Here is a 17127-nt window from a genome sequence, read left to right as displayed (position 1 = left end):
TACAGACTGTAATTTTTTTTTCTTTTTGGCCATGCTGTGTGGCTTGTGGGATATTAGTTCCTCAACCAGGGACTGAACCTGGGCCATAGCAGTGAAAGCGTCAACAGACTGTAATTTTGATTCATGTAAATTGGAACACAAATTAAGAAAAAACAAACTAGTCAGACAGAGCCCAGAACAGATGCTCACTCCCTGAACACCAACTAACAAATAAACGTCCCAAACAAATTAAAAGAGAATTCGTTATTAGCTTAGATATATTAATAAAGATTAGGAAATACTTACTGAAGATTCTGGATCTGACAGTTCATCCAATAATTTTCTTGCATCTACCACAGCTTGGTAGAGTCTCAGATTTTTGCCATCAGAAGCAACAAAGCAAGCACTCGCAGAATTGCAGTATGTGCCTGAGAAAGTAAACACTTAGCATTACAATATATAGTTTATTTTTATTACTGGCTGAAGTATGAGAAAAAATATTCACACTTCTCTTTTTAGACATAACCATGGTCCAGAAACACAGATACAATTAATAGAAATAAAATTATTAACCAAAAAAATTCAACAAATAGGTTATGAGAGGGAAAAGATGAAAAACAAAAGTCTAGAAACTCTAAACTTAAGTCTGATGCCTACATTCTGAATACTTATTAAAAATCTTCCTAATGACAAATATAAATCATTTTGTATATAAATAACTGTTTTAAAGCTTTTATTAATTTCACTATTAAAATGAACACTTACCAAGACAGTAACTAGGAATAAGAGTTGGAAGCCAAGCAACGTTAGAGAAGGCTGAAGTATGTAAAGAGTTAATTCGCGCCAACTCCGATACTCCTCCAGTGTATGACAAAGGTCCTATTGGGTCCACGCGCCACAGAATAAGTTCACTGTAGATGGCATTCGGGTCGTGAAATGTACGTGTTGCTGCATTTCTGAGAGGTTGTTTCGAGGAACCCTTTATGTGTCTTACAGGATCCATTAATCTACTTAATTTATTGTCTGAGTCCCACTGAAAATCTGATTCAGGAGTCAGCAGAGCATTATGATGAGATGATGTCAATAATAATGGTAAAACTGAATGACATGCCAGGTCATTGAGGTGAAATCTATGACCACAATATCTAAATTTGTGAGATACAGTTAGAACAGTGGTAAAGGCAGACTTATCAGCAAAAGTGACTGCCCATTGATTTAAAGAGCCATCTATGTGTTTAGAGACCATCATTACTGTGGGAGCTAAGATGTTCATATTTGTACTGTGTGGTCCAGAATGCAGCTGTGATCCATGAGGACTGCATTCAGCCATCATGTCTTGGTGTAACAGAGTGTGGTGAGAATCTTTTGTAGCATTTATACAGGCATACATCATGATATTTTTACTAAGAGAGCTTGCATCACCAGATGGAAATGCAACAGGAATCCGAGAAGAAAAAGAAACCTGAAAAACACAATTACATGATTCAGTGCAAGCAGTCTGCCTCCTCTCAAAGTCTTCCAAAAATACTTCCATTTTCAAAATGTCAAACCTCAGCTTCCTAGTAAAATATATCATTTTCGACCTTATTATGGTCTAATCCTTTTCCTCTATTTATATAGTATCATATCTCTATTCATCACCTATGAGAAAACCGAAGAAATAATTTCAAGTATTTGAAACTTGAAACTTGCCTGTATCTCTAGATGACTACAACCATAAATCTAAACAAATATTGTTCAGAAAGATAACTGATAAAGATAGTAGATTTAATTAATAAAACTGAAGAAGTGGAGGGGACTCATCCTGAGTCACATTTTTAGGGTAGTTTCTTAAGTTTATTCAGAATATTGTGAATTCCCAGAAAAAATGAATACACATACATTCAAGTACTCAGTATCACATTTCAAAGCCAAATTCATTTTACTTAAATTAATCAAGTTTATAAAATCTGTGGTCATTGACCCCTCTGGTAGCAAGTTATTCTCTTCTCAGTTGCTTATCAAAAATAAAATCATTGAGTATTTCTGAAAACCTGCTAAATCTGAATAGCAACTGTTTTACTTTTTTAAGAAGTGTAAAAATTGCTTCATCAGTAAAATATACCTGGACTTGTCTAAATATTCCAGGATTATATTCATCCAAATACTTTACATGCCACACTAGGAAGGTACCATCTACCGGGTGTATAGTAAAAAGCATGTCAGGATTCTTATTCCATTCAGTTAGCAGCATTTCGATCTTCCGATCAAGCAGGACTGTAGGCAGTGGCATTGGTACACTAGGTAGTGAACAGGTTCTAGGACTTCCCTCTCTTTCTCCATCTTCATGTTCTGATGATCCTGTACCTGCTTCAGATTCTCTATCCAGGGATAATTCTAAATCAGAAAATAAATTTATCAGTACATACTAACAGAAATACTATAGAAAATTCATTTATATACTAGACTATCAAATTCATTTACATACTAGACTATACTACATAAAATCATTTACATACTAGACTATCAATAAATAGCATACTAACTTTAGAAATCATGAATCCCTTTTACAACTTATGGCCAGGAAAAAAAACCAAGGAAGGAAACTATTTTCTGGTCTGAACTGAAAATTACTACATTTCTTAGTTTTAGATAAATCAAAACTTCATTCACACTATCACATTATCTCTATTATTACCATTATTATCAAAACTGTTACTCCCCCCAAAAAGCATGGCTTCCGAAGTAATACATTACTCAAAGCAATATGTTATAACAAAGCAAAGTTAGATGGTAGATGGTCCATAGTAGATGGTCAGTAAAGACCTGTGGAATGAATGGAAAAGTGAAAAGGAAGGAGGGGAGGAAGGAAAGATTACAAACCAAAGGTGGTTTCACAAAAAGCTGTCAGCCTGTAAAAAAGAAAAATCTGAACACAGGATACTAACCATGGTCTAGTTTCATACGTAAACCCCTCTCTCTTTCCTCCTGTGAACGTTCATCTTCTCTATCGTCATTTTCATGATCCACCTGCTTTTCAGAAAGTGTTCGTAATTGCTGCATAAATATTTCAGTAGATGATGTAAAATGAAATTCTTTGTTGTTTAACCAATGAACTACAAAGCCCCCATTTCCATCATCAATGTTAAATACAGTGCCAACCAAGACATTTGGAATATCTGTGGAATCAAAAAAAATAAAATTTCAATGTGAATTTCTAATGTCTTTTAAAATATTACATGTGCCTATAAAGACTAATTCCATTACACAGAAAATGTGATAAACAAAAAGTAAACATAACTCTAGCACGATTTGAAATTTTTAATTGAATTTAATGGTAAATGAACTAATGGCATAGACATATGGAATTAAATTACTAATTTAAAAATGAAACACACCTAATGCACAAACTTTTATTGAATCCTGGTTTGGGGATGAGGGAACAGAAAGACAAAACAGAAAAGCAAATCTAAAAGACATTTTTGAGATGACTGAAATTTAAATATGAACTGAATATCAGAGATTATGGAATTATTTCTAATTTTCTTAGGTATGATAATGATATTGTGATTATGTAAGAAAATTTCCTTATTCTTAGGAGATACTTGCTGAAGTATGTAAGGGTGATATGCCATGATATGTGTAACTTACTTTGAAAACATTAAGAAAAATTTCACTCACACACACACCCATATATAAACATACATATGTGTGTATATACAGAGAGAATAAAGCAACTGGCAAAATGTTAGCAATTGTTGAATCAAAGTGGGTGAAATGAGTGTTCACTGTACTATTCTTCCAACTTTTCTGTTTTAAACTTTCCTCAAAAGTTGGGGAAAAATAATGCCAAGAAAGAACACAGGAAGGCAAGCAAACTTCTAAGTATAGCAGATTTTCTCCATGTGGGGTAACTGAAATTCACACTATAGATCAGTTCACGTAAAACAGTATAATTCAAAAAAAAAAAAACTCCTTAATCCCAAATCAAATTATAAATAATCCATTCAATAGAAAGAAAAAGAGACTGGGGGGGAAGCATCCAGATATCACTCTTTTGGAACTGTATTTGCTAAATACCTATCTTTATATAAATAAACATTAAAAAAATAAAATCCTCTGCACCCTGAAGCAATAGACTTCCATTTCAATAAAACATAACTATAACTTTATACAAATATAGTTCTTCCAGCAATGTAATATGAAACTAATAGGCCTTGTCATATGTTTTTCATGCAGAAAGAAAACAATGACCTTAAATAGAAGCTTTAAATATGCTCTTGCCAACAATGAACCTGCCTCAAAACACTTCTCAACGACATAGGAGGAAAAGAGCAAAAAGAAAACATCAAGGTTAGAAGAAAAACTATCTATCCCGAAGTGTAGGACAAGAAAGTCTATGAGTGTACAAAACAAGGTATGCTGAAATATAAGGAAAACTATGCAAAAATATACTTAGATAAAGTTATAAAGAAGAGTTGAGAAGAAAGAATAATAGTGAAAATACAAAAGGGTGGGAAATCACACTAATTAACCAGGCTGCGACCACTTGTGTTCATCTCCAGGTTGAACTAAAGCTCTAATTACTTAGAAACTTTGCCATATTCTAGACAAACAATGGTGCTCAAAAATACTTATTTGAAGTTATTCCCTGAGGATCACACAGTCTCAATTTAAGAAATGGCCCCTTATATTTCTGTTCCAATTAAGAAGTATTTTAAAAAGAAACATGGAGTATTAGCATAAAATTAGAAACAGGTTATAAAAGTAGTCCCACTTTTCTATTTATTTATCTTATTTTAGCAGATAAGAAATAAAACTTTACTATCCTTTACCTGTGGCAGGATTGATGCTCGCTGCAATGTGAAAATGACACAGTGCATTTGCGTGATGGGAAATGTGTCTTTGAACTTCATGCGTTGCCATCTGGTCATGCATTAATTCAGTGTGTGTTACAAGAATGGAAGACTTCCTTTGTCCTTTTCTTAAATTTTTCAAATGGTGTATTGTCTAAAATAGAAAAATAATTACTAAATCCAAGTCTAGGAAGTCTAATAAGTGCTGATCAAAGTACTTTTGATTATTAAGGATTTTACAATTTTCCTCTCTGTAAAACCTGACCATCTTAAAGGAAACTTTAACTACAATAGAACAACTTAATATATTCTCCACTGGTCTTGCAAATTTTATAGTTCAAGGCAGTAGTTGCTCAAAAACACTTATTATCTGCAGAAACCCCTATAAAGATTAGGAGTCCAAAGTCTAGTTTTTTCAGGATATCCCAGTACTGAGATGAAATTTACTAGTCATAAGGGTGTAAAAAAAAAATTCCAAATCTTCCTATCAGGAAGAATATTCCTCCCCAAAATTCTCACTTAGAACTAAATAGCCAGCTAAATAATCTAATATATAACCTCTATTATAAAGACAAAATGGGGGTACAAAAATACAGAATAACAAGGGGAACCTTAACTTAGATAAGAGTAGCCAGGAAAGACCCCATGAAAGTGTTGACCTGTGGAATTTGTTCAAACTGAGATATGTGTCTATGATAAAAATTCTGTAATGGCATACTCCATCATCTGAACTATTCTGACACGGGACCATGTCAACTCTCAGCACAATCTTTTCTCCATACCGTAACCCCACCACACAGCAATTCCTTATTCTGTCATTTAACAATACCATGCTTAATAATAATATACCATTCTTTTCCTTTGTTCCTTGCAATCAATTAAATAAAATGTGGCATCCTCTCAGTTCTTTCTGCAGTAAAGTAAAACATCTGGTCCTTCCTTTCAATTCCACAGCCCTTGTCCCTTTTCATGTGAAAAACAGTATCAGTTCTATTGTGTGTCCTCTGTCTCTGGTCTCCCTGCTTATTTCTTTGATTACACCTATCAAATTATTTTCACTCAATCTTTGACATTTATCATTATTTTAAATTAGATTGCCAAGGCTGTGCTATATTGGTCAGTTATCTTCTCCTAGGAACAAAATGTATAATTTAAGTATATATAGAATTACATAGACCTTGCAGTTAGGGGTTTTATAGGAAAGGACATTAGAAAGCAAAATAGCTCATAAGTCAGATAATCAGGCTTTTTCTATTAAAAACAATTTTAACATTACTAATTGACAATATTTTATTAAAAGGCAGCAAAAATGTGTCAAATACTGATTACATATTATTTTATTTTTGCTTTTATTTTATGTAGCAGTTAGTAATTTGATTTAACAAACACTTGAAAAGAAATATATTAGATAACATGGAGGATATAAAGATATCTAAAAGCCCTTAGGCTCCAAAAGCTCATATGTAATTTAAAGATAAAATATTATACAAATATATATAAATTATTGTAAACATCTAGTAAATAAAGTACTTTTTCCCACTAAATTTCAATCAATAGCAAACCATAACTCTAACTGTTCTGACTTCTGCTTTAATTTCATTTATGCTTTAAATGTTGAAAAAAACTGTATAAATAGTGCCCAATCACAGAGAGCATCAGAGCAGGACTACTTTACATAAAACTTTAAAGGACCACATCCTTAGCCTATTAAACCCCCAAAATATTTCTGCTTGCCGAAACTGCAAAACCATTTTGGCTATGCAACCATTAAAGTGTTAATGTAAACGTGCAATGTAAAAGTATAATTAGTAATGTACAGAGATGTTTATAACACATTAAGTATAAAAAGCAAGTTATAAAACATTACTGCATAATATGATCTCAATCTTGTAAATAAAAAAATGTACAAACACATTGGAATAGTTGGATTATAAACTCTACATTTTTTCCTTTTCCTAATCTCATTTTAGAATAATCATATACTCTTTGTGCAATAAAGTCACATGAAAAATTAAGAAAATTAGCAATCTAGGTTTACTATAATAAATTTCTGGTAATTTTTAATAATGTGTTTATCTCATTTTATTCCCTAATCATAATGGGCACAACAGTTCATACTATATTATAAATAATCTAATTTCTTAGAAAGCACTTTTGTTTTATATATAGTATTTAAAAACTAGAAAAATTATTTCACTTTCAAAATATTAAACCATGAAAACTGTGTAATTATATAAGTTCACTTAATATCTTAACACCTTTATTCTTATTCATAATAGTCATTTTTAATTAGAAAAATAAATGTAAAATTTAATCCTCGTGAAACAAAAGCAAAATATTTTTATTTTTATCTGTTTATTTTTTTAAAGATTGCTGTGGTTTATTTATTTAATTAATTAATTAATTTTTTTTTTTTTGCTGCACCACGCAGCTTGCAGGATCTTACTTCCCTGACCAGGGATTGAACCCGGGCCCCAGCAGTGAAAGCACCGAGTCCTAACCACTGGACTGCCAGGGAATTCCCCACAAAATATTTTTAATAACAACCAATTTCAAAGACTTTTACATGTTTTATTAATCAAAGCTGCCTACTCCTATAGATTTTCACACTCAACATGAAAACTGAAAGAACTAAATTTATACTATTTATCTAGACTACGTATCTGAGATCATTACTGTCTATATCTGTCTTCTAAGTGACATAAAATAAGTGAGAATTCTTTGCCATTAATTTCATCATTATGTGTACCACGCACCATCTGCAACTTAACTTATGAATTCCCACCATACTCACATTATCTTCAAGATTCATTTACCATTTTAAATAATACAGTACCTCAAGAGCATGTTGTACTCTGTCTTTGTGTCTTCCAGCATGAGTAAGGTTGCTGGCAGTGCTGGAAGTGGTAGTCTCGCAAATCTGCTCACCCAAAAGACAGTCTTCTGGTAATACGGTTTCTGCCCACAGTCGGCAGACACCATCATGGCATGAAGTTAATAACACATTACAGACAGAACCTCTAATGATAAAGAGAAATGAACAAAAGTTACTATGAGTATCAATGACATGAAAAATTAAAGGCTATTAATATTTAGTTCTTAATCCTTAAAGATGACATTAACGCAAAACAGTATGATCTATGTGTAGTTATTTTTCCAATAATGATAATGGATTTCTACTGACTATTTCACACTCTTACCAAACCCCATTTATTACCTGCTCAGACCTGCAAGGTGGTAGGCTGGACATAGGGTGCAATCAGTTACCATAAAATAAGAACAACCTAACTGTCCCTGACACTCACCTTAATTCATTAAACTTATGTCTTGAACAGCTAAACTAAATGACAGTATAGTATGCTTCCAATTGCTTTAGAAATTACATTGTGTGGAGAAAGAGTATCAATGGAAGAGCTTGAAATCACGCACAGTATGGCTGTGAACATCATAAAAACTAGGAAATGGTCCTGACGAAGGAAACAGAAATTAATGCCAGATTATATACATGTGCTGCTTGAAAACAAGGCTCTGGAGGATTAGTATCTCCTAAACAAAACAAACTAAACATCAAAAGAAAACCTACATTTCTGTCACTACAAATTGCAGAATGACCATAATAAAAGATCATTAATTATAATTAAACTATGTGGTTTATGGAAGTAGTTCCAGCATTTTGTTTTATCCTTCTTATAATCTAAACAGTTATAAATAGGTAAACAAACTTATTAATAATAAAACTGTAAGGAGACTATAACTTCAAACTATAAAACAATTTCCATTAAGTTAAGCAAAAATGTCACAGCATCAAGCACCTGAAGTGGTTTAACCACTCATCGTGAAAAAAAAAAAATTTTCCCATTAAAAAAATGCTTACATAGAATCTGACTCAGTCAAAGGTAAAGTGTTCTGCAAATGTTTTCCATAGATGCAAATAACTTAAACAGATTAAGCTAGAGTAACCTTTTATTTAGATTCCAAAAATGTATAAATTCCCCATGTTATCATTTACTGAGCACCTCCATAATAGGTGTGCTATATTTCCCATCAAGTGCAAACAGTGCTCAGATATATTTAGCAGATGAAATAACCCTTCCTCAAGAATGAATACAGATTTCTAAGCAAGCATTTTTAGAACTGTATATATAATACAGGAATCATTGGTATGGGCTGTTTTGTAGTTTGCTTAATCTTCTAAACATTTTTAAGAGATGGCTGTAACAATGAAGAAAAACTTATAATAAATCCTTTGAGAAGTTTCTGTTGATAGCCCTAAGATAAGAAAAACTTGGCCACTTTATTCACTGTATGTATATGATAATGCCCTCCCAGAATGCATATTACTGACAGTTTATTACTATGTTTTATTCTCCCTCAGTGTGTACTTTCCTGTTACTTGCAAACGTCTCCTTCCTAGAATCTACTGCTGCTGCTGATACTGACAATACCAGCTAACGCTGCCCTGGCACACACAATGTGCAAAGGCCTGTATAAGCATTCACACGCACTCACACATTTCAGTCTCACACAACTCTTTGAGGTAGGTACTACTACTACCCCCATTCTACAGAGGTATGGAGAGCTTAACAAATTTAGTCAAAAGCTCACAAAGCTGGTAACAACAGCAGAATCTGAAGTCAGGCAGTTGACGCCCAGAACCTCTGCTCTTCATTGCCACCATGTCAATTAAAAGGACCTTTGTTTTCATTATTTTTATAAACATATAAGTAATACAAAATGAAGTTCTATGACACAGTTTTCTAACCTGGGCATATATTTGCTAGTTTTACGCCATGAAAAACCTGTCACAGCTCGCGGATGTGCCAAATAGACAAAGGAAAACTGGGCAGACGCCTGTCTCCTTTCCACTCCACGATGATCCGGAGGTATAATTGAAGACTTCCAACCAGTCATAGGGTACCACACTTTCAAAAGACAATCATCCTGTGAAAATATATAGGCCAATATAAAATTAATTTGTATCTACACATTTCAAAATTTAAGTGGTTTGAAGAAGCTTTAAAAATTAAGCTATATTGGTATCAGTTTATTTATCTCTTGTAAAAATAAAATACAGTGTGTGTGTGGAAAAAAAATTAAGCTATATATAAAAACTAAAATGTGACCTATACATAATACAAAACTAAACCTAAAATGATGCTTATTAGTCTAAATAATACCATCCCTGAGAAATAAATGGTCAGTGTGCTCATTATCAAACTTCTCTACATAAAGGTACTTTTCAAACAGAGATTGAAGCCAAATTCCCCCACTTCAATACACAAAGGTCACTGTAAAGAAGACGCTGGAACCAGATGCTAGCCTGGATAAGAAAGAAGCCATGTTATCTGTCACTGTTATCATCTTCTCCTTTTTGAAGAGATCTGAAAGGATGAGACAAACCCTTTTTAAATATGAATTGCTTCTTACTCTAAGTCGGGACTCAGCAAACTCTTCCTGTAAAAGGCCAAGTAAGTTAGGCTTTGTGGACCACACAGCCTGTGACACAGATTCTTCTTGGGTTGTTGTTTTTTTTCCTCTTAGAATCCTTCAAAAATGTAAAATACGCTCTTGGTTCATGGGCCATAGTGTTCTGATTCCTACTCTAAATGATGAGAGGGCATCTAGGCAGTTTTGGGGAACCACTTCTATGCCCACTTAAGAAATTTAAAGGTATAACAATAGGCACTGACTTTATCATTTTACTTAGTTCTAAGAATTTTGTTAAAGGCCTAAATAATTTTATCTTATTTAACAGAAACTATCTCTTTTATAGTGCTTCATCCTCTATGGTGAAACGTATATAAAGGAAAATAAAAAATTGATAACATTTATGTAAAAATCTCAATCTCTAAGAAACAATGGAATTATGTATAGGTCCAAATATTTTCACCTGGACTAGACAAACACTTCTGTTTTTTTCCATCTTAGTATTCATTCTCAATCTATACTACATAATGTATGTTTCCACTAAGGTCTCATTTATTCGGATATTTGAATTACACAACGAATCTCTTTAAGTACTTATTCTGAGACAACCACTTAACAGTGCACTAGTTGCTTTCCTCCAAGTACTTTCTCCACCTTAGCATCATTTTCACCTTCCCAAATTTACGGCACAACCTATGGCAGTAGTTTCAGACTATGTACCACAAAAACCCTTGAGGTACCTGAGAGCCCTTAAGGAGTCATAAAGGAAAGTCAGAGAGCCTCCACAAGCCGAGAAATCAAGCCCCTTTTCCCATTCCCGCCAGCTTCCCCCTGAAATGAAGGAGCCTCACCATTCTCATCTGTTACTACCTAAAACTCTAAAACCACACACAATTAAACTAGAAATCAGTACAAGAAAGATAGCTAGAAAATTCCCAAATATTTATAAACTAAACAAAAACACTTCTAAATTACAAGACAATTTTTTTTTAATTTATTTATTTTATTTATTTTATTTTTGGCTGCACTGGGTCTTCGTTGCTGCACACAGGCTTTTCTCTAGTTGAGGTGAGCGGGGGTTACTCTTCATTGCGGTGTGCGGGCTTCTCATTGTGGTGGCTTCTCTTATTGTGGAGCATGGACTCTAGGCGAGTGGGCTTCAGTAGCTGTGGCTCGAAGGCTCTAGATCACAGGCTCAGCAGCTGTGACACACAGGCTTAGTTGCTCCGTGGCATGTGGGATCTTCCAAGACCAGGGATTGAACCCGTGTCCCCTGCATTGGCAGGCGGATTCCCAACCACTGTGCCACCAGGGAAGCCCGGCAAATTTTAAAATATGTTGAACTGAATGAAAATGAAAGCAAAACATAAAAATTTGGGGGTCGCAGCTACATTAGCACTTAGAAGGAAATGTATAGCTTTAAATGCTTACATCAGAAAAGAAGAAAGGTCTCAAATCAATGGTTTAAGCTTCTACCTGAAGCATCAAATAAGAGCAAAGAAAACTCATACTAAAGAGATATAAAGAAGAATAAAAACCAATGAAATAAAATACAAAAATTATAGAGGAATCAATGAATCCAAAAACTATTTGTGAAAAGATCAATAAAATTGATAATCTATCTAGAAAGACCAAAAATATTTAGAGAAAACACAAATTACTATTATCAAGAATGAAAGATGGGACATGGCTATAGATCCTACAATATGTTAAATCCCTTGAAAAACCATTTCAAAAAAAATTGACAAAGGAAGAAATAGAAAACCTAATAGCTCTACATCTATTAAAGATGCTGCATTCACAATTTCAAGTCTTCTCACCAGAAAACAAAATCCTAAAACTACAACTAAAATCTGAGGCCCAGGTGGCTTTACTGATGAACTTTACCAAACATTTAAGGAAGAAATAGCACCAATCCTTCACAAAGTGTTTCAGAAAATTGAAGAAAAGATCTCATTGTATAAGGGCAGTATTATTACCAAGATAACAAAACCAAAGACATAAAAAAACTATACAGGAATATCTTTCATGAACAAAGATGCAAACACCTTTAAACCTAATCCATCAGTATATTAAAAAAAAAAAACAAATCATGACCAAGTGGAGTTTATCTCAGCAAAGTGAAGTGCGTTTAACACTGGAAAAATCAATAATTGCATTTCATCATAGTAACAGAATGAAAAAGAAAACCTACATAATTATCTCACTATATGCAGGAACAGCACTTGACAAAAGTAAACACTAATTCATGGGGGAGAACAACGCTCTCAGCATATAGGAATAGGAAAAATAAAAGGGAACATATAAAACATGATCAAGTTGAGTGACTCTACAATAAACCTACAACTTACATCATATATAATGGTGCAAGACAATGCTCTTCCCGTAAGATTGCGAGCAATACAAGAACGTCTGCTCTCATCAGTTCTACTCAACACTGTACTAGAGGTCCTAGTACTTGCAATATATTGGGTAAGGGAAAAAAATAAAAGGTATACAGATTAGAAAGGAAGAAGTAAAATTGTCTTTGTTCACAAAATCCTAAGAAAACTACCCAAAAAGGCTGCTAGAACTGATAAGCAAGGTAATAAGACTAAGGATCAGGGCTTCCCTGGTGGTGCAGTGGTTGAGAATCTGCCTGCTAATGCAGGGGACACGGGTTCAAGCCCTGGTCTGGGAAGATCCCACATGCCGCGGAGCAACTAGTCCCATGAGCCACAACTACTGAGCCTGCACGTTTGGAGCCTGTGCTCCGCAACAAGAGAGGCCACGACGGTGAGAGGCCCACGCACCGCGATGAAAAAAAAAAAAGACTAAGGATCAAAATACAAAAATCAATTCTATTTCTATATTTAGCAATAATTAGCCAAGTAATTTCTGTAAATACCTTTTACATTAGGAAGATAAACTTAAATTGTGTACCCTGAAAACTATGAAACACTGCTAAGAGAAAGAAAACCTAAATAAAAAGAGAAACGTACCACATTCGTAGATACGAAGACCAAATGTGGGACTTCCATAGTGGCGCAGTGGTTAAGAATCCGCCTGCCAATGCAGGGGACATGGGTCGATCCCTGGTCCGGGAAGATCCCACATGCTGTGGAGCAACTAAGCCCGTGCACCACAACTACTGAGCCTGCGTTCTAGAGCCACAACTACTGAAGCCCATGAGCCTAGAGCCCATGCTCTGCAACAAGAGAAGCCACCAGAATAAGAAGGCTGCACACCGCAATGAAGAGTAGCCTCTACTCGCTGCAACTAGAGAAAGCCCACACACAGCAACGAAGACCCAAAGCAGCCAAAAATTAATTAATTAATTAATTAATTTTTTAAAAAATTAAAAAAAAGAAGACCAAATGTTACTAATGTACAATTCTTCCCAAATTGTTCTATAGAGATACAACGTAAATAAACAGCATCAAAATCACAGCAGGCTTTTTTGTAGAAACTGACAAAATCTGTATGGAAATCAAAGGACTGACACCACCAAAAATATTTTAAAAGAAAAGTACAAAGTCAGAGGAAACTACTTGTTTTGGGACACAATAATCAAGACACATATTATTAGCATAAGGGGATACACACACACACACACACACACACACACGCACACACACATATATCACAATGGAACAAAACAGAGAGGCCAGGAACAGATCCACACATGTATGGAAAACTGATTTTCAACAAAGTTGTCTAGGAAATTCAATGGAGAATGGATTGCCTTTTTAAAATACCACTGAAATATCTTGATATACCTTTGGGGAAAAACTGACTTCAAATCAAACGCAAAAAAACCACCTCAGGGGTCTTCCCTGGTGGCGCAGTGGTTGAGAATCTGCCTGCTAATGCAGGGGACACAGGTTCAAGTCCTGGTCTGGGAAGATCCCACATGCCACAGAGCAACTAGGCCCGTGAGCCACAACTGCTGAGCCTGCGCGTCTGGAGCCTGTCCTCCGCAACAAGAGAGGCCGCAACAGTGAGAGGCCCGCGCACCGCAATGAAGAGTGGCCCCCACTTGCCACAACTAGAGAAAGCCCTCGCACAGAAACGAAGACCCAACACAGCAAAAGTAAATAAATTAATAAACTCCTACTCCCAACATCTAAAAAAAAAGAAGTGTTGATCAGTATGATTATCCCTGATTTAAAAAAAAAAATACCACTTCAAAATGTAAAAGTCAAAACTATAAAACCTCTAAAAGAAAACACAGTAAAATATCTTTGTGATTTCAAGGTAGACAAAGATTTTTTAAATCTAGGCCACAAAAAGTACAAACCAATTTTTAAAAATTGATGTTGGATTTCTTCAAAATTAAAAACTTCTGCACATCAAAAGACATTGTTTAAAAAAAATAAAAAGGCAAGTTACAGACTGGGAGGAAATATATATAATAGATTTATCTTTCAATTGTACTAAATATACAAAGAACTCTTACAATTCTATAATACAGAGAAAACGAACCCAATTTTTTTAATGGGCAAAGGACAAATAAACACTTTACCAAAAAAAAAAGTATACAGACAGGCAATAAGCATGTGCTCAACATCATTAGAAATCAGAGAAATACATATGAAAACCACAATAAGACACCACTACACAGACTATTAGAATGACTAATATTAAAAAGGCTGACAGGGCTTCCCTGGTGGCGCAGTGGTTGAGAGTCCGCCTGCCAATGCAGGGGACACGGGCTCGTGCCCCGGTCTGGGAGGATCCCACATGCCGCGGAGCGGCTGGGCCCGTGAGCCATGGCCACTGGGCCTGCGCGTCCGGAGCCTGTGCTCCGCGGCGGGAGAGGCCACGACAGTGAGAGGCCCACGTACCGCAAAAAAAAAAAAAAAAAAAAAAAAAAAAGGCTGACAATGTCAAATGTTGGCAAGAAAGTGGAGCAACTGGGGCCTCCCTGGTGGCGCAGTGGTTGAGAGTCTGCCTGCCGATGCAGGGGATACGGGTTCGTGCCCCGGTCTGGGAGGATCCCATATGCCGCGGAGCGGCTGGGCCCGTGAGCCATGGCCGCTGGGCCTGCGCATCCGGAGCCTGTGCTCCGCAACGGGAGAGGCCACAACAGTGAGAGGCCCACATAACGCAAAAAGGAAAAAAAAAAAAAAAAAAAAAAAAAGAAAGTGGAGCAACTGATATTATTCAATTGTTGGTGAGTATGCAAAATGGTACAACTTTGGAAAGCACCTGGTACTTTTTTGTAATGTACCATGTGATCCAACAATTCCACTCATAGGTATTTTTTACCCATGAGAAGTGAAATGTTTATACAAAGACTTCCAAATGAATGGTCATAGTAGCTTTGTTCATTTTAGCCTAAAACTCCATACAACCTATATGTCCATCAACAGGTGAATGGATAAACAAATTATGATATATCCATATAACAGAATACAACTCAAATAAAAAGAACAAATTACTGATGCACACAACATAGATGAATCACAAAACACTGTGCTAAGTGCAAGAACTCAGACACAATAGAGTATACTACACAATTTCATTTACATACAACTCTAGTGAAAACAAATCTAATCAATAGTGATAGAAAGCAGAGCAGATAGTTCCTATCTGGAACTAGGAATAGGAGTAAGGATTAATTGGGAAGAAGTAAAAGGAAACCTTTTGAGATGATGTAAGTGTCCAATAACTAGATCGTGGTGTTGTTACATAGGTCTTTAAATTTGTCAAAATACACTGAACTGCACATTTAAAAAATAATTTCATTTTATGTTAATTATATCTTTTAGGTTAATTACATATGGTTTAATTATACCATATAAAGTTAATTATAAAAAAGACATAACAAGATTTATATAAAAGGATGTTCATTTTTAATGGCAATAGAAAAAAATTAGAACTACTAAATGTTCATTAATAGTTATCTGGTTAAGTTAAACTATGGTATACATTCATTCATATAATGGAAAATTAAGTTGCCTTTAAAAAGAAAAGATATATCTGTATTGACACATCAATCTATCTATGATACAGTAAGTGAATAAACAGCTTAAAGAATATGTACACACACACACTTCTGTGTGGTTTACAAAGGCATCAAAAAGTCTAAAAGAATATATATTAAACAGAGAACAGTGGCCATTTTTTTTTTACTGGGGGTATGGCTTTTTGGCTGGAGATTTTCATTTTCTCTGCATGTTCCTCTTAATAATAAATACATATTATGTTAAAGAAGTAAGGATATTTCCATGTTAAAGGGGGAATAAAGGGCTTCCCAGGTGGCGGAGTGGTTGAGAGTCCGCCTGCCGATGCAGGGGACACGGGTTCGTGCCCCAGTCCAGGAGGATCGCACATGCCGCGGAGCAGCTGGGCCCGTGGGCCATGGCCGCTGAGCCTGTGCATCCGGAGCCTGTGCTCCGCAACGGGAGAGGCCGCGGCACTGAGAGGCCCACATACAGAAAAAAAAAGAAAAAAATCCTCAACAAAATATTAGCAAATCAAATCCAACAAAACATTAAAAGGATCATACACCATGATCAAGTGGGATTTATCCCAGGGATGCAAGGGTTTTTCAATATCTGCAGATCAATGTGATATACCACATTAATAAATTGAAGAATAAAAACCATATGATCATCTCAATAGATGCAGAAAAAGCTTCTGACAAAATTCAACACCCATTTATGATAAAAACTCTCCAGAAAGTAGGCATAGAGGGAACCTACCTCAACATAATAAAGGTCATATATGACAAGCCCACAGCTAACATCATACTCAACAGTGAAAAGCTGAAAGCATTTCCTCTAAGATCAGAAACAAGACAAGGATGTCTACCCTCACCACTTTTATTCAACATAGTTTTGGAAGTCCGAGCCACAGCAATCCGTGAAGAAAAAGAAAGAAAAGGAATACACATTGGAAA

General features: G+C 35.1%; 1 protein-coding gene across 3 annotated transcripts in view; it reads right to left on the bottom strand.

Moving 5' to 3' along the window:
- The window catches only part of DMXL2 (Dmx like 2), a 163264-nt gene that overhangs the window by 90451 nt on the left and 55686 nt on the right, over nt 1–17127 (bottom strand). For all 3 annotated transcript variants that reach the window (XM_060097340.1, XM_060097341.1, XM_060097342.1), the window contains 7 exons: nt 9577–9755; nt 7651–7834; nt 4794–4968; nt 2907–3137; nt 2084–2355; nt 745–1441; nt 286–407 (listed from right to left, as the gene is read on the bottom strand). In XM_060097340.1, coding sequence (XP_059953323.1) covers nt 286–407; nt 745–1441; nt 2084–2355; nt 2907–3137; nt 4794–4968; nt 7651–7834; nt 9577–9755 — 1860 coding nt within the window. The remainder of the gene's footprint in view (nt 1–285; nt 408–744; nt 1442–2083; nt 2356–2906; nt 3138–4793; nt 4969–7650; nt 7835–9576; nt 9756–17127) is intronic.

Source organism: Mesoplodon densirostris, chromosome 4, assembly GCF_025265405.1.
Source record: "Mesoplodon densirostris isolate mMesDen1 chromosome 4, mMesDen1 primary haplotype, whole genome shotgun sequence".
NCBI classification, from domain to species: Eukaryota; Metazoa; Chordata; class Mammalia; order Artiodactyla; family Ziphiidae; genus Mesoplodon; species Mesoplodon densirostris.
Note: the sequence above shows the minus strand (reverse complement) of the source record. Positions and strands in the feature narration are given on the sequence as shown.